General features: G+C 41.0%; 1 protein-coding gene across 1 annotated transcript in view; it reads right to left on the bottom strand.

Annotated features, from left to right (window-relative positions):
* The window catches only part of NME7 (NME/NM23 family member 7), a 90603-nt gene that overhangs the window by 14907 nt on the left and 49335 nt on the right, over positions 1 to 26361 (bottom strand). Inside the window, exons 8-11 of the mRNA XM_042031848.1 lie at positions 25865 to 25929; positions 25000 to 25068; positions 21038 to 21139; positions 790 to 897 (exon numbers count right to left, since the gene is read on the bottom strand). Coding sequence (XP_041887782.1) covers positions 790 to 897; positions 21038 to 21139; positions 25000 to 25068; positions 25865 to 25929 — 344 coding nt within the window. The remainder of the gene's footprint in view (positions 1 to 789; positions 898 to 21037; positions 21140 to 24999; positions 25069 to 25864; positions 25930 to 26361) is intronic.

Raw genomic sequence — 26361 nt, 5'->3', positions numbered from 1 at the left:
TATAGCCTGACAGCAAAACACTCACAAATATGTATAGACAGCAAAATGCAAGCTGTGCATGCACTGGAAAACCATCTCCATTGACACAGAGATCCATCCAACATTACACATCACTTCAATCCCCTGCTATGGACCTTAGTTTTGTGGCACAGAATTAAGTAAATGAGCTTGTTCTGGTTTTCATAGTGAGTACTTCTGTCTCTACAAATTCCCTTAATTTAACATTTTCTCATTTTATTGGACTTTAATGAGAGCATACAAAGCCAAAATCAGATAATAATTAGTAAGTTAATATAAAACACAGGAAATATCAACTGATGTACATAAGTATGACTGTCTACAAACATACCTGGGCCCTATCTGGAGAATTTGAATCCCTAGTGCCTGTAATTATTCCAAGCTCCATACAAGCTCATTGTAGAGACAATCTAGATCAGGAATCATAGTGGTCATCCACGAAAGGGCTAAGAAAATGTCCCTGCAGAAGCACTGTTAGGTGCTGATATTCAGTCCCAAGGACACATTCAGAAAAAGAGAAGACTCTTGAGTTTCATTACATCAAATACTTCATTATACTATATTAATTCAAGAAAACTGCATGGATGAATTTTTTTACAGAGAATTAACTGAGTTAAATGCCCTTAATAAACTCTCTCCTTTTGTGTCTAGTCTGGTCTACAGCACAGCTACTCCACACAGAAAATACTGGCTTAAAACAGCGTCAAGAAAAGCATTTCATTTGACAGCTTCCTGTGATATATGAGAACATGTTTGTCTAGCAAGCCTTACCTCTAAAAGTCCATCCTCAGGCAGGTCTGTGCAGTGAACAGCATTCTGAATCTTGTCCTTGCCAAAGACAGCACGCAGAGTTCCAGGTCGGAGCTGACGGGCTAGTGCCTATTGAACACAAGCAAACCAGAAGACCTTTGTGAACTACACTGTTCGTTTGCATCATGGATGCAAGAGAATCTCATAAAGCAAAGTAAGATTATGCTATTAAAATATGTGTAGTACACTATAAAAGAAAGCACAGATTGAAAGCAGCCCTCAAGAGAAGGACTTGGGGGTGTTGGTGGATGAGAAGGTTGACATGACTCAGCAACGTGCCAAAAGCAGCGTGGCCAGCAGGACAAGGGAGGTGATTCTCCCCGCCTGCTCCACTCTGGTGAGGCCCCCACCTAGAGTGTTGCACCCAGCTCTGAGGCCCCCAACATAAGAAGAGTGCGGACCTGTTGGAGCAAGTCCAGAGGAGGGCCATGAATGGAGCACCTCTCCTATGAAGGCAGGCTGAGAGAGTTGGGGTTGTTCAGCCTGGACAAGAGAAGGCTCCAGGGAGACCTTAGAGCAACCTTCTGGTACCTAAAGAGAGCTACAAGACAGCTAGAGAGTGACCTTACTAGAACATGTGGTGATAGGACAACGGTGAATGGCTTTAAACTGAACAAGAGCAGGTTTAGAAAAATACTAGGAAGAAATTCTTTACTTTGAGAGGGGTTAGACACTGGGATGGGTTGCCCAGAGCAGCTGTGGGTGCCCAGTCCTTGGAGGTGTTCAAGACTAGCTTAGATAGGGCTCTCAGTAAGCTGGTGTAGTGGAAGTTGTCCCTGGCTGTGGCAGGAGGGGTTGGATTCTGAAGATTGTAGTTGATTCTGAAGATCCCTTCCAACCCAAACTGTTCTATGATTCCATCGAGAAATTCCAACTTGTAATACCCACACAGACAACTGCTTACAAAAACATAACCAAGACTATGAACACCTGCTCGAAATTGGGCTAATCAAGCCATGTTGGGTAGCATACAGGACCCTTAATATTGCAGATGCACCTTCCTGGCACTTGTACTAACACAGATAGTTCATGTTAAGATCTTTGCAGCTCTCAAGCACAGGATGTGCTGTGCTTAGCAGACACAAACCTGTTGCCTTGCAGATTGCTTCCCTTAACACTGAGCTACTTGCTTCAGAACCTGACATTTGTGAAGTCCAGCTGCTGAACAACCTCTCAGTCTTCTCCTTTGACTCTGTGACTGGTGCCAACATCTGATCCCCTCTGAGGATCAATCCAGACTCTACATCTTCCTTTGTTCTTTGAAATTAACATTTCAATACTCTTCTGGTCTACAATGCCAAATACCACCTCAGCCTCTCAGAGGTGTTTTTACTACAGCAGACACTCAGGTCCTCAGATAACATTCCTCCCCTACATCTTTACTGTGGTATTTCTCTCATACAGCAGAGAAGTGCCTTCATCAGCTCTCCCCTCCACCATACTCTTTCTTTCAAGCCACAATGCAGTCCTGTTGTACTTCTCTGCACTATCATCTTCCACTGTTGTCTTTTAACCCCTTTCCTATGCCACTCATGCACTTGGCCTCTCTTCCCAACACCCTGGAGGCTCTTCAAGCCTATCTCATGCACAGTGAAATTAACCCAGTTTTCCCTCCCTAAAACCCTTTGGATGTTCTCCCATGAGTGCCTGTGAGGGGACAGGTGGATGACAAGCTTACACTACAGCTACTAGACAAAGAAAAGAATTCTTTCCTTGCCAACAGACCTCTCATCAGCCCCTTTCTGAACGGGCACTGGGTACATTAGGGTGTAATCACTTTGGAGGTGGCCAGTGGAGTTTCACTGCACCACTCCCTGGTGTTTGTTACAGTGTCACAGCTGGAGGTTACTGTTCCCAAAACGGAGTCATCAAACTGGATTGTCCATGCATTTCTTAACTTTCAGTGTCAAATGGGTTTGAAGTGACTTCATCAGTAGCTCTTGGCTGACCCGGAAAACCTTGCACAGGTACAAATGAGAACCAGTCCGTGATGCACAGTCTCTTCTGGGAATGGCAGTGAATGTTTTAAGCTAGTCCCAAAAGACCTCACAAGAGCATTATCTGACAACAACACCCTTTGCCCACTTTCCAGCTTCACCCATTTGTCATGTCTCACTGGACATTTGGACTTTAAGGGCAAGAACTTCTTATAACTCAGCAAGTCCTAGATATTTTCCTGTCATAACAATTAACCATTATTATGATCTGTTACCCACCTGGAAGACAATTAAACTGCTTTAATGCTTGCAGTGTGTATAACCCAAAACATGGTATGAGAAGTTTCAGTTCCTCATTGTTACTGTGTACATCACAGGTTATACAACATCTTTTGATATGAACGTCAAGGACATTTGACTAATGCACACTCAGCATCAAACGAATTCTGCTTCAGAGGAAAGTTCAAGAGCTCACTTAAAAAAAAAAAAAGCCCCAAGGAGAAAAAACGCCTCCTCTACATGGTCCTCAATAAAGGCTTGAGATAAGGAAGTCTGCTGGAGAAACAAAAGTCACATGCCAGTTAACTACAGCTATGTGACACTTTAATCAAGCTTTCCTTCAAGCAACTGTTGATTGCAGTAACAACTAGTTGTCAGGAAGCCGACAACAGCACTGGAGCTTTCAAGCATTTTAATGAAAGTTTGGGAATACTAGAAAAAACTATCACGGCTATGAAACCTGTGGAAACAATTTAGAAACAGCTCAAGCCTAAAAAGCTAAACCTTGGCATTTTATATTCTGTTTATTTCCTCTCCATCAAAAACTCTTTTGCTCAAACTGTTCTGTCCTCCAACAGGTCCCAGAAAGGCTGCTTCTTATCAAAATTCCGCAAGATTTTCCTCGACTCATCTTCCTCATCAAACCCACTTTTCTTTTTTTTTTTTTCCTTCTCTTCTCTCCTCTTTTGTTTTTTAAAAGCAACTATGGTCTCCCGACTTACCATTTGTCCTAATCTCTCATTTCTACTTCACAACTTCATAACAAAAGACCTCCTGTTTCTTCCTGTGGACTCACACTCCATCATTAACATGGGCAAAAGCTTCTGCTGTTGCACTGTGCAATCTCCTGTTCTTCCTCAGAATTTCAGTGCGGGTTGCTACACATTCTAGCACCCTCCTGAAACCCTTGCACAAAAAGGGACACATTGTGTTCTGCCTGGGGTTTCACTGGGTCAGAAATGCTCAAAACTAGATCCTTCAACTTACACTGTTAGCACCTGATTAATAGGAATCCAAACAAGCCTTTCTTGCCATTAGTTAACAAACAGGATTAAACAGTCTCTGCTTATGTTTACATTGCCAGAAGAAGTACAATAATTGTAAATTCCAAAGTTTTACTATTCTACTGCTTTCTTACTACACCACTGGGGAAGCATGAAGGAACAAGGCCTCTGTAAAGGATGGCGATACGAAGAGCTGTGCAGCTCATATGTAAGTGTCCTTGTGTATGTATGGCTGGAAATCTAGGGAATGTTTCAGGGAAGAAGAGAGTTCACTATAGAACTTCTTCCTCATAGCAAGTATTAATATATACTCTTCTGGTCCATGACAGGAAGCTTACCAATCATTTTATTTATAGAGCCTCATCTGCAACAAGAAGATACAAATAGTGGGCTTTGGGTTGGTTTTCCCACGCCCCACTTAAACCTTTTTCCTAAGCTTTCAGCTGAGTCTAGTTGCTGGAGTATGCATTTTGTGCAATGATTTTCCGAATTTTTTGGAAGGGGTTGAGAGTGGGATGATGGAGGAGTTAAGAGCAGCTACAGCTCTACCATATGCATGAGAGGAGAGTGGTGTGTGCATGCTGGAGCTTCATGTGCATGTGTAAATGGGGATGACACAAAACTGGCACCTCACACAAGATGACACTGTCTATGGCAAAACAAACCAGGGCTGCTGTACCAAAAGGCTTCATCCTCTTTGGTCTTATTCAGCAGGTTATTTGATTGTCCCTGGGCTTTGATCCACAGATAGCCCTTTGAAGAGCCTTATCCTGTGCAAGATACAGAAGCATATATTTCATGTTTCTCTTTATCATGTAACCGTGCCCAATGCAACACTGTCTGTATGAAGTACTTAGCACATTTCTAAAATTTTTCTATTTCTACACAAGTGAAAGGAAACAAAAAAGTCACCAATGCCAGTAATATGTCAAAATCAAACTGAAAAAACCATAAACATATTCATAAGCAAAGCTCATTAACTGCTTTTCCTCCAAAAGGCTGGGGTTTTGTCACAGGCTGGATAGAAGTTATACAGAATAGTAACATGTATTCCAGCCAAACTGCAGATTCCAGCCAAAACTGCAGTTTTCCAGCCAAAACTGCAGATTTCAAGAAAATTTAGCCAAAACTGCAAATTTCAAGGAAATCTGGCCAGCCTTTTTTTTAAGCACTGTCCTGAATACTTAATTGGGTATCTGGAAAGGCTGAAAGGCCACTGAATGGATCAAAATGACACAAAGGAACTTTTACAGCCTAGAACTTTGTTCTTCTTAAACATGAACTAGAACAAAGGAACCTTGAAGATTTACTGGTCCTCTTGAATGAAGCAGAATAAAAATAAGAGTTTGATCACAAACCTCTCTAGTCACAGTGCGCTCACAGGGCAGGTTCTTTCTTTTAGTTTTGCTTTCAGATCAGCAGCATTCAGAGGATCTCTTGGGCTGCAACAGACCACACAGATCCCTCTACACCCTCAGTAACACAGTTTTCCTATTCTAGCTGAGCCCTGGCTGTGCGCCTGCTCCTCACTCTTCTTGGCATTCCTCATTCATCACTCTTTCTGAAGGTTTTGTGTTGACTTGGTCTCACCACCTCTGCTTTCCCCACCCTGCCCTCATGAAGCTTTTTCCTTCTGCAGTTCTCCATGCTCTGCTGCCCTCAGGAAAGAGATGGTCCCTCTCTCTCCTTGAGGGTGCCAACTAACCCAGAAGGCAGAGCCAGCCTCAGGCAAACAAGCAAATGCCTTTCTCCTTCTAAGGACCAGCTACGTTCTTGTCAAGAGAACAGAATACACACTAACTGTGAACAAACAAAATAATGTAAATTCCACCATGTACCTTGGAATTTGTCTGGCTGACCTTTAGGCACTGGAAAGCCTACTGCATCATCCGAGCAAGGCACCTGAGCTTCCTCTGTAGTGCATAAAAACCATCTAAAATAACATCTACAGCACAGCAGTTATGGAAGCTAAGGAAGGATAAGTGCCTCTCTCTTATCATCATGATAGCTCTTCAGGTGGCTCTTATTTTCAGGGCATTTTAGCACCAGTCATATGAAACACTGACGGTTGCAGTAGGGAGCTGGACAAAATACTCATTCCTACAAGCCATCACCAAGAGGTAATACAATAAAAGCAGTACAGTCTTTGTCAAGCAGAACAGGATACTAGACAAGCACCTCCTGTAACCCTGACTGAAGCTACAAACACCTTGACACTACTGTTACTGTGAAAACAACCTCAGCTGATCAGTCCAATAGATCCTTCACAGAAGTTTTCATCCAAAGACAAATGCTGAAGTGTCAAAATGAAATCTGTGGCCACTGGTGACCTTGTGCATGAAGCTTGCTTTAGCTTGCTTCACATGTTTTCTTTGCAGCTCACACTCCCTCCAAACTCTAGCCAACCACAGGTGTGCTTCCCCATTAGTTACCTCAGCTGTGCCCTGGTTTATGTCTCTCAGTTTCATGCAATAGGCCACTTGGTAATCAACATCAGCTGCTGTAGAACACAACAATTTTCTACTTCTGCAGAAATTCAAGGTCCAGTTCATCACCCCTAAATGCAGTACTAACCCTTCTGTCCATATTACAGAGAAAAATTACGTAAGATGGTGGTGCTGTTGCCACTGTAAAAACTTGAACTGGGGAAGAGCCTTGCCTTGAAACCTGCGGTCTGCCTGTAGAAAAGTACTTCATAAAGTTTCTAAATACAAAACCAGGTCAGTGTTAAAGAGCATGCAAGAGGCTTCCTTCAGCTTACATTTCACAAACCAATCCAGAACAGAAGTCACTTGTTGACAGTGACATGTTTTCTCTTTGTGTTCCACGTGAGCTGCAGCAACGTCATGTACAAATACAGAGTCAGTATCAAAGGCTGTATGCAGACTTCAAGGGAGTCAGTGTTACCTGAAAGTGCTTTTGTACTTCCCACATATCACCAAAAAAAAAAAAAAAAAAAAAAAAAAAAATCAAGCCAAAACAACCTCTGTTAAACACACACACTAAACTCTCCTCGTCTTTATCACAAAACAAACTCAAGAACAGTTGCATTTAAAGTCTTTATAATATTAAGCTTAACCTTGTCTCCCCTTAGCACTGTGCACTTCACCTAGACTTCCAGGCTGTCTTCTCCTGGCTGATGGCAGAATAGATCACTTACTGTCCATTGTGACAAGGTTCTCATACCTTTAACTGAGCCAAGTCTGTGTGCACGTAATTCTGTACTGCAAAGAGCATGGCTGTAAAGGTTTGTTCAGCAAATGAATTGATCTGATCCAGGCAACAGCAGTCAAATTTTCAATTGCAAGGCCTATAAAAAGTCCATCTGAGGCGCAACTCCTTCCAAAACCAAACAGTTTTGCAACAGTAGCAATTACTCAAACCATAGTTTATTTTATTATGTAAGCCTACTCTGGTCTGAGTAAAAAAAAAAAAAAAATCTATCTACTCTTCTGTTTATTTTAAAGTCAGCCAACCTCTGAACTACCAGTCTGAAGCCCTGTATCTTTGGAAGTTTTGTTAACAGACCTAAAATTATCTTCCATACTCCAGTGCTGGCAGTTTTCTGGAAGCTCACAAGCCTGTACAAGTTGTTACACTGTCTCCTTCTCACCCTCCATCCCCTCAGGCACTTTGATTCTCTCTGTTTCACTCCCACGAGTTCCCTACCACTCCTCCTCCCTGGCAGCCCAAAGGTTCTGCACCAGCTCTCTGCAGGTTCTCTGCTGTGGGCAGCAAGCGTGGCACATTTGCCAGCCTGAGATGGTATTTTCACTGGTCTTGGTGCTTCTGGTTGGTGTTTAAGTGATTCTAATGATAAGTGCCCTGCTCAGAAAGTTTGTGTGCCTATCTGCTATTGCCAATGTGCTGAAATTGGGCAGCCGCATGCCTGAGTTAAGTGCAAATTGGACTGGATGGTGAAGCCTTGAAGATAATTGAAATACAAAATAGGAATAAAGATAAAATATCCAGCTATCTTGTCCCATTATCTGGGTGCCATAAGCAATATTTATGTTACCGGACAAGCTGCAACAGGAAGCATTTAACAACTAAAAAGCAACTAACCCTGCAAGACAGCAGAACACACAGTGTGACTGTAAATTTCATTATTAGATGCTGTAAGTTTTACAGGTGAGATGGTCCTACTGGTGCTTTTCTAGTGCCTTCCAAAGCACCCACAATATCATCCATTTATTAATTCACCTGTAAAACAAGGACAAAAACATACCAGGCTGCAAAAGATATTTTGACATTTTACTAATTCACATTAGCAAAGTATGTGAAGAGCCTCCAGTAAAAGTCACTATGAAGTTGAAAGACATTATTTTTAGTCTGCAAATATTTTGGCCAATTTTTCCCAAGTAAGAACAAGAATAATTATAAATTACATTTTCTTCTGAATTTTTTTGAGATTAGATTCTACATCTGCAAAGCAGTCCAGGTATTGGAGCTTTACACTTTGAAAAGTAGAAAAAAACACTTCGAAATTCTATTTTGAATTTGAGACCTCCCAAGCTGAACCAATTTTGGACCATCCACTTTAGCAGGAGATGGAGATGGATTGACAGATAAAACTCACATGACTGCTGCAAACCCTGGAGATCCTTTTCATTTGATTCTTAGCATGGGAGAGACCTTTCTCTTCCATTCTGTGCCCTAAAGCCTCTCCAGTGCAACCTTGGAGGCAGCAGTGTTGCCATCTTCCCACACAGTTGTGAGCAGCCCTGTTCTGACAGAAGGAATCACTCATTATTGGTGTTACAACTTGTCCTGGGTTGCAGTGTATTCTATCACCATCCTCAGGAGCTGTTGAAACCAGGTGGGGCAGTGTTTCCTTGCCTCCTCCCCCCAGACTATCTTTCTGTTAATGGCCCATCATTGTCCTGCCGCCTGACTCAGAGATAACTCCCTCCAGACTATCTCCTGTTAATGAGCCTAATCAACACTTGGCCTCGTGACTCATCACCCCATTGTGAGATGCTCCACCCAGAGGGAGGAACCAAGCATTCCATCCTGGATATAATCTGAGATTCTGAAGACCAGAGACAACCTTTCTACTAGATTTCCAGAGGACAAGAGTTACACAGCCACCACTGGACCCTCTGAGGAAGAGCAGACCCTTTTTTCTACAGGATCACCACTTCAGGAGGACTGCAGCCACTATTCTACCAGACTGCTACCACCACCCTGCCTAACAGGGACTCAGGTTGTATCTTGACTCTGTCAGTTTGAATCAGTGTTTTCTTTTAGCTTTTTTTTTTTTCTTTTCTTTAATTTCCCCATTAAATTGTTATTCTGACTTGGTGCCTCCCACTGGTTTGTTTTCAAACTAGTACACAACTGTTTTTTAAAAGCCCCTGCCCTGTTCAGGACTAGCTGTATTAGCCAGTGTGCCTATACACACTAACAGATGGTTCTTGGCCTGGAAAGCTTATAGGAAGAGACCCAAAGAACAGAAGATAGCAGAAAGGACCCCATTTTTGGGAGTAGGAAATCAAGACAGTGAGACAGTAATTTTCTAGGGGCACAAAAGAAATACATATTTCACAAGAATCACAAGTTCAGTGTGTAACTTTTAGCTCAGATCTTTAAAATCCTCGATCAGTTCCTCAACTGTTCTTTCTCCTTGATGTAATGCTGCTTTAATTCTTGGGTAGCACTCTGATGATAAGCCACGGTCTGCAGAACTCAGACCATACCATGTCACCTACGGGAACTTGAGAGCTGCCATGGGAACATGAAGAACTGCTGCTCATCCATCTTCCACCCTGATCATGTTCTAGTCCCTTCATGTGGGAAGTCAATGAAAGCAGAGAAAGGAAAAACTTCTTATTAGGAATGTTCAAGGGAAGTCCCATGTACACATCAGATGCAGTCTATCATACTGTAAGTGAAAGAAGCTGATAAAAATGCGGCTCAGGTGGCCCTGCAGCAGAACAGAGAATGTCAGTCTGAATCAAACAGACCAGCAAGCAGCACACCAAATTATTCAGCAAGTTCACAGAAATTGAATTAATCATTTTATATCCAGCTTCTAAAATGCTTCTGTTTAGTTAACAATATTCCCCAGGCAATGAGACCAGTGATACATACTGAAAACTATTGCTGCAGTTTTTCTCACAACTACACTATGGCTGTCAGCAGCTGATGAGAGGAGGAAGAATAATAACAACAACAATACCCATCATCATCATAAATGCAAAACCAGACTACCTCTTTTTGTTACAGAAGGGAAGGCTTAGGCCACAGTATTTGTTTTCAGCCACTTTGAAGCCTTCATTAATGTAGTTCAAGCAGAAAATAACTAAAAATACAGAATCACAGAATAAGCTGTCTTGGAAAGGAACCACAAGGATTGTCAGTCCAACTCCTGACCCAGCACAGAACACTCCAGGAGTCACACCATGTGTCCAAGACCATTGTCCAAACGCCTCTTGAGCTCTGTCAAGCTTGGTGCTTCCCTGGGGAGCCTGTTCCAGTGCCCAACCACTCTCTGGGGGAAAAACCTTTTTCTAATATCCAACCTCAACTTCCTCTGACACAACTTCAGGCTGTTCCCTCAGGCCCTGTCACTGCTCACCACAGAGAAGAGATCAGTGTCTGCCCTTCCTCTTCCCCTCATGAGGATGTTATAACTGCAGTGAGTTCTCCCCTCAGTCTCCTCCAGGCTGAACAGACCAAGTGACCTCAGCTCCTCATACGGCTTCCCCTCAAGGCCCTTCTCCATCTTGTATTGTGGCTCCCAAAGCTGCCCCCAGCACTCGAGGTGAGGCCACCCCAGTGCAGAGCAGAGCAGGACAATCCCCTCCCTTGCCCGGCTGGCGATGCTGTGCCTGATGCCCCCCAGGACAGGGTTGGCCCTCCTGGCTGCCAGGGCACTGCTGACTCAGGTTCAGCTTTCCACTGACCAGGACCCCCAGGTCCTTTTCCATGGCACTGCTTTACAGCATCTCATTCCCCAGTCTGTCCATAAATCCAGTGTTGCCCCATCCCAGGTGCAGAATCCAGCACTTTCCCTTGTTCAACTTCATATGGTTGGTGACTGCCCAGCCTTTGAATTTATTGAGGTCTCTTTTTGGGGTCTCTGCCTTTGGGAGAGTCAACAGCTCCTCCCAGTTTAGTATTATCTGCAGATTTGCTTAGTGTCCCTTCCAGCCCTGCATCCAAGTCATTTATGAAGATGCTGAAGAGCACAGGGCCAAGGATGGAGTCCTGCAGAACCCCACCAGTGACAGGTCACCAGTCTGATGTCACTCCATTCACTGTAACCCTTTGTGCCCGACCTGTGAGCCAGTTGCTCACCCATCACATGATGTGTTTATCCAGCTGTGAACTTGGCACTTTCTCCAAAAAGGATCCTGTGAGAGACAGTGTCGAAAACTTTACTGAAATCCGAAATACTACATCAACTGGCTTTCCCATATCAATTGGATGGGTCACCTTGTCATAAAAGGAAATCAGGTTTGATAAGCAGGACCTTCCTCTCACAAAGTCGTGCTGGCTATGACCGATGACTGCATTGTCTTTCAGATGTTTTTCAATACCTCCCAGAATAATCTCCGTAACTCCAATTTCTCTCATATAACAATTTACCATCAAGACTACTTAAGATACACTGTGATCTGCAGCTCCTTTTCTGTTTGGCTATTACTAGGCTTTACCATCAATGTATTGACCAAGCAGAGCCTGAATAAGAAGTCCTCTGGGATAAGAAAAAAAGAAAAGTAAGCCATGCACTTCCGGGAATTGACTATTTACTCATAATATGCTGACTGAAAAACATGAGACCTTCTGGGACATTTACAGTCAACTTCAGGATACTCACAATAACAACATCATCATGGTTATGTGGAAAAGTTAAGTGTTCTACCTTTTGCTACATGGTTATAACTTTCTCTATTGCACAACTTCATCAAGCAGCTTTGTGTGTTGATTCTTGCTAACTGCCCTCTACAGAGCTCTAGAAAAAGCCCTTGCAGCCTGTTCTACCACATTCTACCTTGCTTTTCTTAAAAATTCTACCTTTGTTATTTTCCTAGCATTTTTTTAAAATGAAATATCATTCATATTACTTCATAACTTGCAGTATTTGCAACAGCACTACATAATCAATATGTTCCAACCAGAGGCTGGGACGAATTCAAGTGAAGGACAAGGCTATCTACAGTCGACAAAAACCTGAGTCAGGCATGTAAGCAAATGCTCTTAATCTATTCAAATCAAGGATTCTACAAACACACAAGGTCACCATGACCAGAATGCTAAGAAACTAAAGAAGGAGAAAATAGTTGTTTAGTGCAGTAACAGTGTAATTTTCTTTCCCAGACAGAGTGACCTCGAAACTTGCCCTGTCTTTTGGAAACACTGCTCCTGTTTTGCGACGAACAACTGAAGCTGTAAGGTTTTTTTGGTTCTTTTTCTAATGTTTCTTTTCTGGTATTTTTATTTTATATATTCAAAAACATTGCCGTCCAAGGTAAAAGAGTGATTTGCTGTCTGCTGTAACCAAACAGAACACATGGGAAGCAAAGAAAACAGCCATGTAGACTGAAGTAACCCAGAACCATAATATTCTCAAAAAGGCTCTTACCTAGTGCCTTTATGGACTGAATATATTAATTAATCTAGTCTCAGAAACCTCAGAAGCTACAGCAGAACCTTAAATAGAACAGTCCAAAGGAAAAAGGAGAGAGGAGAAAAATACTCAAAAAATGAAAAGAAAGGGAATCACCAAGGAATGCAGACATCCTCTGACTGCAGCAGAACACCACAACCTAAAAATTCTGATGATCAGCTATTTGTATTGCTGACAAAGACTGTTTTCATGAGGGGGATATACTCTTATTTTTAAACAGTACTAAAACCCTCCCACAGGCCAGGTAAATCACATTGTAATCCAGTGCAGCTGTGAGAAAGAAGCCTTGGAGAGAACCCTGCAGGCTACCTTTGATCAACCTAGCAGTGTAAAATTACACTGTATATTTGTCTATACTAGGCTGGTATCACACGATCAGCTGCTATGTTAGAAGCCTACCTCTTTCCCTGTGGTGGGAAACAAAACTTTTCCCTTTAATCCGTCCGAGATACGTAAGCAGAGATACAACAAAGACGTGGTATTTTGAAATGTATTGATTTAGTGTTTTTTAAACACAAAACAAGCAAATGCCAAAAGAATCTAGGCCAGCACTTCTAAAACTTTGTGTGGTCACTTTTAAAATAAAATAGGAGCCATCAGTACGAGATACTAAATCTGTAACACCTGAAGCATGGCATTTATTCAAAGCTTGGAGAGAACATTACCAGGAAGATGCAATGCAAACAGGATGTGGAAGCATTAATTTTGCAGAACAAGACCTGCAGATGGACAGCTGTTACCAAAACTCTGCGCAATCAGAAAAACCCCACCTCCTCAAGGCTGAATAGACAATTTATGTAACTCACAGCAGTTATAAGAATCTTGTGTTCATCACAGTTGCTTAAAATAACCACTTCTTTAATAACACACACCTACTACTTTGGGATGTGCTCTGTCTGAGTGCAAAGGGAGCCCTTATGATTTCTAAGCCAGTCTTTCATTCTTCTTTCCCACCTACCTAGGGATGCAATTAGTCTTTGTGATTTCAGATCAGATTAAATGCCTTCATGTGTCTGCAGAGCTGAACAGTACCAAGGCCTCAACCAAAAAATTTGAGTTTTCTTAAAAAGAAAATATTCTAGGTGCGGCTTAAACCCTTACCAAAACGGCTAGTCCTGTGACACTTTGCAGGAAAAGGCCCAAAAACCTAGCTCCAGGATACCCTGGCACACTAGCCATTCTGGAGAGTAACTAGGAGGTCTCCATGGTAGGTCAGCAAGTCAAGGAAGATCAGCAACCCATGCTGTAAATACTTTGTGGCACAGCGCTGCTCTTGTTCAGTCTCTGGGCTCATGTTAAGCTTCACTCCTATTGCTAAAATAGGGCAAGTTATTCCAGCTTGGAACCAGGCAAGAGGTATCCTGAAAGAAACATGTCAAAGCCAGAGACAGACTGACAAAAGGGAAAGACAGGAATGTAGATGGGAACCCTGAAGCTTCTGAAGTTGATGCTACTTTCCAGGAGGACATATAGAATCTTTGACAAAATGTTAACTTCCTGCAAATGTCCAGAAATCACAGTTGAAAAGGTATCTTGTCATCAGGGGATACTAAAATATCGTAGTGTCAGGTAGCAGAGGAAACTGCAGAAAAACCCCTACTATATAGGCTAGAGGGGCTTTGGTAATCAACTAATTAAAAAAAAAGGCATTGCAGCAACTGGAAATGAGATGCAAATATACTCTCAGTCCTCTCCCAGAGGGCACCAGCACCTTCTCTCCAGAGGATGAAAGCAGCAGACTCTCCAGTATCATGCCACTCTGGTGGCAGTGGGCCTGGTAACAGACAATGCAGTATCTTTTATTAACTATTCTACCAAATTATTCTAATTTGGGATCACTGAACTCAGGTCCAGTGAACTCACATCCAGTATGTATTTAGGCAGCAACAGTTGCATTGATAACACATTCAAGTTCAGTTGCTCTGGAGCCGCAGACAAGGAGTGGCAGATAAAGCGGCTTTTTTCCAACTGTAACCTTGCCAACATGCCTCAATCACACTGGATTTAAAGCAGAGTTAGGTCTTGAGGGCTCTGTCAATATTTAGTCTCCTGATGGAGACTGTCAGTCACCACTAATAACAGCAATTTTCAACACATAAGCACCTAGCCATCAAGAATCAAAGTGAGCCTACAAGCTCCAGCTCCACATGACACTGAACAGCCATCATACGACAGCAACCTTGTAGCAGTAACAAGCACATCTAAAGGAAGCCACTTGCAAGGAAAAGGCTCCTCCACTACTACTGCTCTGATTTTTGTTCAAATCTCTGCACAAAGACATATTGCCCTGAGGGGGAAATCCCTCTTCCCATCAAAGGACTGGCCATCACCTGAAAAGAGTGGCTTGGAGAAGAGAGTCTGCAAGAAACAGAGCTCTAAGATGGTCACCTCAAAATTGTAAGCAGATCATGTATCCATGCCACTACAAAGCACGCACACACACACACGTGGTCAAAGTAAACGGGGCAGCAGGGGTAGGGTGGGTGTCAGGGCCTGCCAGACCTCAGCAGTACATACTCAGAAGCAAAAGAAACATCAGGAGAACTTACTATGAACACTGAATTCATGCCTGTAAAAATTAATTCTTGGATTCTTGACTCTCAGCTGTTCCCAGGGCTACACATAGCTTTGAGAAGAAGAATAAATAATTATCAGTTTTGTTCCTGGTGCAGCCAGTGCAGACTCCATGCATTTTAAAACTAGGAAAGCAACTCACTGCCACAGATGCGGTGTTTGGCATCCACACAGACACAGGCTTGCTTCTGTCAAGAAGATGTAATACTTTTGGGGGCAAATTTCAAATCATACACCAACATACTGACAGTCTAAAACAGTAGTGACAGCTCACAGTTGCAGTCACATTGCAGCTCTGGGTCATTAGAGCACAGCTATCTTAGCACTTCCTTTCTTCTAGATCCCCTGCCTGTGCACAGACAGGTGACATGGAACAAGGCAGGAGAAGGCCTGAACCTACAGAGCCCTTGGGCTTGAGGAATCAGCAGTGTCAGCTCAGAAAAAGGGGGCTGCACTAGAAGGAAGAATCCAGCTCCACAGAAAAAAACTACCCTGTCTCCCAGCTAAGAGGCCTTAGCTCTGCCTAGAACACTTTTTCATTAGACCTGCAGAGGCTAATACAGAAATTAAAAACTGAAAGGACAGAGTCAGATGATTGACCCTAAATAACATCTAAGCAATTCAATCATGTCTTTCCCACTGCTGGCTTAGACAGCAGGATATTGTAACTGGTATTGATTGGTCTGTTTGCTACTCTAGCTGATAACAGTCTGTATCTGACTGAAAGTTTTTATTTTTATTACATGACTCAGACTATCGAGCAGATAATCAATTATATTAAAATCTTCTTTGTTAAGGAATTAGATTTTAAAAATCTTATTTCTCTTGAAAGACATTATGTACTTCACTGTCAACACTCTCACCAGGGCTCACTAGGCTGTAGGGAGAATCCACACTGAAAGAGCTATAAAGGTATTACCAGAAAATGAGTACCCGGAAGCTCAAAAATAGCCTTTATATTCCTTTACATCTTCCACTGAATTATTCTTTATGTGGTGCAATATGAAAATGTCGTGCTGCTAATGCAGCTCTAGGAATGAACATGAACATTTTAGGCCTCACACATACATATTTTTCAGTGATAGAGATTCACAGGAGCTCTATAGAAACAAAAATCTTACAGCAACAGCGCTCTTTGGCTCATACTGTTATCTCTATTTAACTGATGTGATTAACTGAGGCAGAAAGATATTGAACTTTTTGTCCAAGGTCACACAGTGAGGTCAGGAATGGAGCTAAAGCAGACTCCAGCTTTTTCAGTTCACTGGTTTGTTTTAAACCATCTAATCTCCCTTTCAGCTCTCTCATGCAAAAGTACAAAAGACTTGACACACTGTTACGCTTAAAAGTGCAAATCCCCAGTGCAGAAAGAATGCAGGTTAGGATTTAAAGCAAGTGTATGAAAATCCCTTTTCAGCCCACTGGACGCAGAAATATTGCAGCACATCCCATCACTTTAATAATATCTCAACAACAGAAGGCACTTGACTCACGTTTAGTGTACTGCCAATTCCAAGTAAAAGCTCTTAGGAATACCAAAAGCTATGCATTCAGCCAGGAGCATGTACCTGATGTAGACTCCTGGAATCATGTATTATAACCAACTTTTAAATTTGCATATGAACAAAGTTAAAAAAAAAAGTAATATACCTAATTTCTACAGTATTTTTCAAATGTTTTATGCATACTAAGTAATCGTCTTGACAACTCCATGCCAAATGTTACCAAGCAGCTATTTCAACACAGAAGCTGCACAAAGATGTGAAAACTAAAGCTATAGCTTCAGACCTAAGTAATAACAGAAAGCCTCTAACTGCTCCAGAGGCCAAAATATACAAATATTAGTGAAATGAAGTATCAATGCCAGCAAACTCAAGCAGTGACAGGATTCCCTGGCCACCATCCCCTTGTTCCAAGGTTTTCCATTACAGGTTTTGCATCCTGGTCCATGTTAAAGAAGGCCAAATCAATGCATAACAGGTTGCTTTTTTTCTTCCTTACTGAACTTAAACAAAATAGCTTTCTTGATAATTCACACTGTGCTGCATTTATCCCTCCCCCTCCAAGTATTTTCACTTCTTTACGATGAAGAAGAAACACAACTTCATTTCTGTTGGACTTTGGTTGCAGTTAGTAACTTTTATTTCTAAGTGATAGTGCGTACTGAAAGTTCAAAAGACTCGTGTTCTGTAAGAGTCAGATTTAATTAACTTTTTAAGTACTCTTCCTAGCTTTCTACAGCACCTACTGCTTTGCCATAGGTGTAATTTTTTTCTTTCAATGTCAGAACTGCATCAGTAGAAACAGAGTGAAATAGCACCCAGCAAAAAATGCGTAATTTAACAACCTGGATAGCAAGATTTGACAGTGTATTTTTAAAAAGAGCTTAAATGGTTCAGACACACCATGAGAATAAGTGGGACTTGAAGTAATTTTAGAAACCCCATTCCTATTTGTAATTCAAATAACTAAATAAAAGTCCTCAGCTGCTCATAGGATGTTAGCATCTCAAACATCATAGCTATGTGTGCATAGCAGAGCCTGTGGGTGCTTCTCCTCCTTGAAAAGCTGCAGTCTTGTGTGACATTCAGAGACCTTGCTTCAACAGCCCTTATTAACATTGCAAAGAAACATCTTCAGGATGGGCATCAGTATGACTGCTGGCCTTTTACAGGGGTGCTGCAAAAATAAGTAAAGAGTAAATAGCTGTTTATTACAGTAGATGTGGAGGGAACCTTCCACTTCTAAGGCCCACATATTAGCCCCAGAGGCAGACCAGGACAGAGAGAAAGGCACAGAGGGACACCAAGAGCAAGGTACACAAGTAGTCTGGGACCTGGCTAGGGACTGCAACTGGAGGACAAGAAGCATCTCGACTGGACTACAGAAAGGCCTGAGGTGAGACCACCAATGGCACAAAAGAATGAGCTGCATTCCAGGAGCTGAAGCCAGGTGTGACTAAAGAGGCTGACAGCTCACCAAGAGTACAGTGAGCCAGCCAGCCACTCGGTAGGAAAGTGCCAGTGTACAAGAAGGATGCGAGGAGCAGCAAGGTCTGCAGAAAGGCACATACCCTCCTGCATGTACTGTCTACTGGGGACAAGTGTTCCACAAGGCAGCAATCTGCCACACTGAGCCCTTCAATCAAACCACAGCAATTTTGGGAGTGAGCACGTTCAGCACAGCTCCTTACAGAGAAGACTTTATCCCACCACCTGCTTTCCAGATCCAGTAAGGCTCTCCATACATGACTACAAAGAGGCTCAAACCAGGTTTTTGTTTAGTTGCCTTCCCTACTACCACAGAGGAGGTTTTAATAAAGTATTTATAAGCTGGTTTATAATGAAGGATATTTTTGGCAGAGAGCTTTACTGACCCGCAGTGCTAACAAAATATTACCTGCTTAGTGACAATAGCCCAAAGTTCCATTTCATTTTTAGCATTATACACTTGGTATAAATTGATATCTTATTAAAGTATAACCCTCAAAAGAGAAGAATTCTAATTCTTTCTTCAGCCCTAAACATCCTGCAAAACCAAGAACAGACTGAAAGGGCTGTTAACATTCACACCCAGTTTAGTTATCTGACTTGCCACAAAGTAATTATTACATTTGTTACATATTTAATATATAATTAACAGTACAGGTGATTGGGAAAGATTCATTATATAAGTCAGTCCAACACCTTTACTCACTTCAAACAGCACTTTGCCTTGAAAGCAATGACAGTGATTTCAATGGCAAATAGGCTACTCTTTGACAGGACCCGAAGTGACCCAAACAGGTCCATTTTTGTAGTGAACTTGGTTTTCTCCTGTGTTTATAAACAGACTGCACATATATCATGACCTAGCATATACAAACAGACAAGTTACAAAGAGACCCGGATCTCTCAATGATAATGCACTATTGCATGACACTTAGATGTACCTTAACCACTAGAATATCAAGTCCAAATTATCTTCATGGTCTGTATATAACCTCTTTCAGTAATGAAACTGCTGTTATGGTTTCTGCTACTCCTATTTGAGACAATATTGGAGCCACAAAGTGCAGCTGTGAGCTTCTCCGACAATTCCAGCTGGGAATGACAAAAGCTGAGATACCTTAGCCCCTTTATCCTCAAGGACAAGCTACAAACACTGTCTGAAGAGACAGATTAATTTCAGGCAATGATTAGTCTTGAGAGCAGCTGTAGTTACTGTACATAGGCTTTATGTGCTTGGAGAATCACTTAATTTGCAATTGTTACAGAAAACAGTGCACAGAAACATAACACAGTTGCCTGTCTTCCAAACATACCATTAGTGGAACTGCTCTGAAGTCAGTGTCCAAAATTTACAGCCTCTGCTTCCACTAGAAGCAGGTGGGTACTCATTTTCACTTCACAAGTCAGGCAGTTAAACCATTCCAGGGAAGCACAAACAGCATCAGTAGGTCATTGAGGAGCAAGAGATCTGGGAGACAGGAAATCAGTCACCTCCTTTGTGGTTTTCTTCTGTTACCCAGAAAAGCCATCAGTTTATACATCTCTCAGTACCTCAGCTGATCAACAGCTGCATACACACATTGTATGGTTATGACAGTTTTTCGTGTGAGTAAGGAAAACCAGTGAATTTCCCCTTGTATAGGAACTCTTGTCTTTCATAGCCAAAGGTGCTGGGATGTTTGCAAGCATAGCTTGATTTTAATGTATCAGGCATTAAACAAGCAGAGACACAAAAAGGATGTAATAGGCCCGAATAAAATGACTGCATCTTTGAAAGTTTTAAAGACCAGAAACCTTAAACATGAGATTTGAAACAAAACTGAAACCACTATATTGTGTACATTACTACTGATATACCATCCTGCAGTTAAAACTAAGATAAATGGCTTATACTCTGTTTACAAGATGCTAATCCAGAAGAGAAATATTTGAATGCTACCAAACAGAAGAGGTAATAAAGGTTTGGATAATGCCTTTAACCTGTGCTTTCTATAATGGAAACTCTGTATCTGAAGAAAAATATACCCTGAATAACTTGTTCTCCCCTTCAAACATTCGTCTGTGTGATTCTTTTCCATGAACACTGGTAAATTCCCTCAAGTCTGCAACTAAAACATCAAATCATAACCACAAAAATATACAAACCCTGACTTCATTGCCTGCATCTTGATATTTCACCTCATTGTTCTTGTGTATACAGCAGCCTTTGCTGTTTAACAAAAACCTGCAAACTTTTTGAGACAGCACTTAGGCCTGTCTTCAGATTGCACACAGCATTCACACATATGTAATTATCCACCTCAAGAAATGAAAAAAAAGCTAGAAGCAAACAGTTATGAGAACTTTGACACCCTTTTTTGTTTGCATATTTCTGAAAATCTAAGGAACCTATTCTCCTTTCAGTTTCATCCTAGGAGAATGCCACAGACTGCAGTGAATTAGCACTTGATTCCACCGGCATCCACAAGCAATAACTGCTCATTCCAGGGCTCTGAAGCCTTGTATTAGAATATTTGTGAATCTTTAACAGAGATTTTTGCTTAGATAGCTTTCCTTTCACATAAATGTCATCATAGTATTTTATCATCTGGTTTAGGTAAGATCAGAAGGGTTGCTAAAGGATTTGCAGATTGGTCCACCAAGGCTAGCATTTGACCTCTGTAATAACGTAATGCTGACATGTTTCTAATGAATGCAGCAGGCATGTGGCAGCCATACCACACTTTGACATTTTAACTCACTTAGCACATCAATTTTTAAGCTTTATTTATCAGTCAAGAAAGTACTTACAGGGTCAGAGGGACCACAGAAGTCTCTGAACACTTTTGAAGGATCGAATTGTCTAATCTCCATTGCTATGCAAGGGCCTGAACACAATTCTGAAACCATCTCCTGAAAGAGAAAAAAGACAGAAAAAAGTTGAATTTCTTTGGGCTTTAGCAAGGGTTGCATTCCTCCCCAATACAAAGCCCAAACTTACAGGACAGAAACAACTAAGAAATACTGGTGCATTTAGGTAAGCAAGGACACAAAACAAAGATATCATTAGTATTCACCACAAAAGAAATGTTTTCCATTTTGCTACTTGGTTTAGAAGGTGGAAATTGAAAAAAACTGGATATTCAGCTTCATCAGGATACTGAATAGCATATAACAGCATCTACAATAGTTTAAATTCTTTTGTAAGTACATCCTTATTGATCTGGACCTAGATTTCATGGCAGTTATCTCATAACTTGTCAAACTAGACTGAATCACTGGAATGCACTTTGCTGGGTTTTAAGCCTAAAAAATCACGCTATGTTCAGCCAGTTCCACAGGCAGCAATGTACTTTGCAGTGTTCCCTACCAGAAGCACAGTACACAGCCTATATCTGTTTCCAAATATACACTCTCAATGGCTTTAAGTCATTAAAATGTCTCCTGGGCTTTTGGTTCTCACTGCCTTTTCCTCGAAGATTACTACAGAAGCTGAAACACACAAGCCAGCAGAATCTGTGCCTGTGGCACAACCTGTTAGGGAAAGGGTCCTGGTCTGGCAACATTCTTGTGATGTACTAATACTGGAATCGCAGTTACACTGAAATCATCTGTTTCCCTGGAGTCTCCAGGAGAGTAAAGAGACATCATGAGCTCCGCGTGGGTGATGAAGATGGGTCTCAGTTTTCATAAGCTTAAATTAACTCTGGGCATTAGTGCCAATTTGGAGTTCGTTAATTAGAGGTATAGGTTTCACAAGCAGAAAGAATCTATTTTGATGTTCTAGTCTGACTTCCTTTTTAAAATCATGCCCTTATAATTGCATACTTGTCTAGAAATCTGGGCAGACAAGTTTTAAACAAATCAGGACAATTAAAGGGATCAAAAGCAATGAGGAAAGAGGAAAGGACAAAACATGCACAGAAAGTAAGGGAGGACAGGTAAGGACTAGCAAGGTGCTGCAGTCATGCCCACCAGCCATGGGCAGGTTAAAGATGAGCCATGGCAAAGGGAAACAGCATACAGAGTGGATGAAAGAGCAGAAGGAAAAGAAGAACTAAGTCCTTCCCTCCTTCTGTGAATTGTGACAGAAAATAAGTACACAATGACTCCGAGTCAAGCAGCACTGTTCCAAAAAGTTGCTATCCTCATAATGGATTCCATGCTGAGAATATGTGCCTAAGCTCCCCACTCTGAATTTTATCCAGTGCCTATCATCAACCAGATCCCAGGAAATCCCACTATTCCTCACGGACATGAGAAGAGTGCAGACTAACCTCATGCTCCACAGCATCAAGAAATATTTTAATTCCAAAAACTGTGTTATTCACCAACAGATACTCTGTTCAAAACAGGTCAAAGAGCCACGTATTTCATTCTGTTAAGAAACAGTAAATTGCCACAATGTCACTACTCTGCAGAATTCCATTAAATTCTGTCGTCTAAACAACTGTTAACTGGAAAGCAGAGAAAAAAGAGGTTTTTAACTTTAGTTGAATCAACTCTTTGCAATTCCTGCAAACTGTGGTTATTCTTGTTCCTCCCTCTTTTATTGTTTCTGTCTCAGCATGGACATCCCACCAACAACGGCGAACAACATGAGCAAAGTTACTCCTGACTCCTTCATTACAGCACAAAGCCGAGACCTGAACACCAGCTGCCACCAGGTACAGCACACAGGCAGGTGGTTCTGTGTCAGACAAGCCTGGTCTACTTACACAGCCTCATCAGGTCCAGAGTTGAGTTTAAATAGCAAACACTGTTCGTCTGGTGAGGCTCCCAGTTCCAGCTACATCAAATTTTCTCTAGTAAATAGTTCATTCGTCAAATAGCATGGTTTGTGGTCAACCAAAACCATTCCTGGAGGGGGATCAAGCTCAAGGATTTTTGATTAACAAAGTGGATTCTGAGCTGATAAAAAATAATCTCACTTCTTTTTCCCCATTTTCTATTCTGGCTAGAGTAGGAAATACAAAGCAAAACAGCACAAAAACTAATCAACAGTATGTAAAATCCCATGTAGGAGATACTAACAAAGTTAAAATTTTGGGATTTTGGGCAATTGTACAGCTTTCTCTTTTCACAAAGTATTTCATATACAATGTCAGACCTTTATCTGACTGACAAAGAATAACCAGAAGAAACGGAAGTACAGTTTTTTAAAAGGATTTCCGGGTGCCAGTATCTTTTGTGATGAGTTATTTTGGAATGATAAATAAAATTCAGATCAAAGCAGATGGTTTGATCACATATGGTTTAGTCACATATATAAGAGGTCATATTCTTTCTCCAATATCCTATTTTGTAACATACTTTTTCCTGTTTGGACTGCACTGACGATATCCATGGCTGTTCCCATGTGTACCTTCTCCAGAACCCTTTACCATCGTGATTAGCTTTTCCACGTTTTCCTGTTTCTCAGATATCCTGAGTGCATGAAGATATTAATTTGATTTCTTTTCAGCTGAGCCAATCCAGCATATATAGCTTGAAGAACAGAGCCCTAGATTCTCACTTTTCTGGATATCACCTAAAATGTATTTTATTTATTGACTGACCTTGTTTAAATGTCATCTTCCCTTCTGAGTAACTGTCCAGTTAAATTATATAACTAAAATTTGCAGCTTGTTAGAGGGTTAGAGATTGTACAAAAGAGCTGCAGAAAATGGTAGAGAAGTTCCAATTTTGTTCAAAACAGACTTTTGCAGTACTACAGGACTCTCCAGACCCTGAAATACTGGTCAGAAACTTCCATTTTTAAATTCTACCACATACCTACAAGTACACCTGTCCAATCTCCCTTTGGTACTTGTCAAAAATGATGTTCAGAGGTGGCCCTATGAGTATTCCTCAATCTGAGAGTGAACTAACAGAACTCCTAACCCATTTAAAGACAAGTCTACAAATCCTGTTGAAGTAAGTTAGACTGAACAATCATAAAGGAGGAAAAAATAATTAAAAAAAAAATTAAGTGATAAATTTCATTTTCAGAGTAATATTAGTAAATATGTAGAAAATGTATAATAATGTAAGCATTTTTAAATTAAGGATAATTTGCATCATAATAGCATGGCAGTGAAGCTAAGCTCATTACTATGAGTAAATCACATAGTAAAGTAAAAATTGCTATGAGTAACATGAACCAGAATACTCTGAGAGAAGGTGATACAGAAATACAAGCTCATCTCCTCACATTCCCATTGTTCTATCTGCAGTCAGGAAGTTTTATGTGACAGTACAACAAAGAATAATACTGTAGAGAGTCTCAGATGTCCACTGGGATTACAGCATATATTAAACATCTTCCTTTTTCTGAATATTTACAGAAGTCAGATCAATAAACCAAATAATAGTTCAAGATGTCGTTAGGAAAGCATCCAGTACAGCAGCCTCATTTCATTGTAAATAAAGTAATAAATACATATTCTGGTCCAAGCCACTATTGCAATATCCAATCAAACAATGAAGCAGGTGTGATACATTCTCATAGCTCACCATCAATAAGTAACTTTTCTGGGGGAAGCTGGGGATGTGATTCTGTTGTATTTTACAAATTCCTTGGCTGAACAATTTTCATGAAAGACTCTCCTCTATTATGACACACATAACACAGTTTTCACACTGAATTAGTTTATTTGAGAACAAACTAGAACTGTTCAAGATCAGGTTCATAAAAGAACCCATATCACAATTCCAAGCAATAAAAAATGTGGTAATTTCCTCACTTCAGCATATTTTATTTTTAAACAGATTCTTGTTAAACTTATGCTTACCAGGTATTCAGGGACAACACCTTTGTAAATCTCATAAAATTCTTCCACATTTGGACGCTCCAAGTTGAACTAAGAAAACCAAAATGTTAGCCAGTATGTATTAAACAACAGCACAAATACACAGACACCCCTCCTTAACTGGCAAATATTCAGAATCCTCTAAGTTTTACTAGGAAAAAGGAATGGTTTTACTACTGCAATATGAAGCTTGTCAGCAATTTAGTTAATGATGCCACAGGCAACACAGCACACAGTACCTTTTTCCACAGCAAATACAAGTAGACCATGTAGTGTTGGGTGATCCCACTAAGAAAGGGGCTGTTCTACATTTGTGATGGGGATTTGAGTGATAGGGGAATTTCAGATCTTGAGACTTTCACCAAAATTGAAGGACAGGACTCTTGGGAACAATCTCTGAGCCAAACTCCTTCATCTGCTGAGGGTGTCAAAATCCCTTAAGTCTCTTTAAAAGTATTCCCCATAATTCATACTAAATATATATTTTTAAAAATTAAGGAAGGATATTAACAATAGTTTCATTAATCTTAGCTAGTACATTTTGTAAAGATACCTCACATTGCTCCATAAGAGACAGATATCATTAGCTCCCCTCCCAACTATAGGGAAACTCAGATACAGAGAAGTTAAGTGTCTTGGCTCAAGGTCACTGAGCAAACAGAAACAGATTAGCTGATCAATCAGATACTAAAACACAAACATTGCAAGGACAATGCTGATCCCAAAACACTGCTACAGTCTGCACAAGGGTTTTATATCACTGGAAGACACCTGTGCACTGCTGTGACGTGCATACAGCACTGCTCTAGCTTCTGTTTATCATAAAAACACACAAAAGGAAACCTACCATCTGCAAAGCTGAGATCTCAAATCCTTCCTTGAGGATGGCTTTTACAATCTTTCCAGCAAGCCCTGAAGGAACATGGAAAATACAGTATTCAATTTTAAAAAGCAGAATTTACAACTGGAAGGTATTATGCCAATATACTGCTTATTCTCAAACTGAAGAAACAATGTTTGTGTAATGCTGTGAGAGGAAACAGAGAGAGGAGCTGAGTTCACATTCTGTACGTTCTATATGAGGTTATGTTAATGGTTTCAAACAACTAAATTCCCTGCAGCTGCTGAAAAGCATTTCTACCAAAAAAAAAGGTAATTAGTGAAGCATTTGCTTTTCTCAGATCAACTGCAAAACATCCAGTAGCTGCAAGACCAAGATTTATTTATTTTAACGAAGACCCATTGGCAATACTGATGCTTAGGCAGTCATCAATTCAGAGCACCAGCTGTCTTTTCTTTTACAGTGTTCACCAGAGTGCAGGTCCTACTTTAAGTCAGAAACAA

The sequence above is a fragment of the Corvus kubaryi genome, unplaced genomic scaffold, assembly GCF_017639235.1.
Source record: "Corvus kubaryi isolate FWS band 111438036 unplaced genomic scaffold, C.kubaryi_AGA036_p1.0 37341, whole genome shotgun sequence".
Classification (NCBI taxonomy): Eukaryota; Metazoa; Chordata; class Aves; order Passeriformes; family Corvidae; genus Corvus; species Corvus kubaryi.
This window is presented reverse-complemented; position numbering and strand designations above follow the sequence as displayed.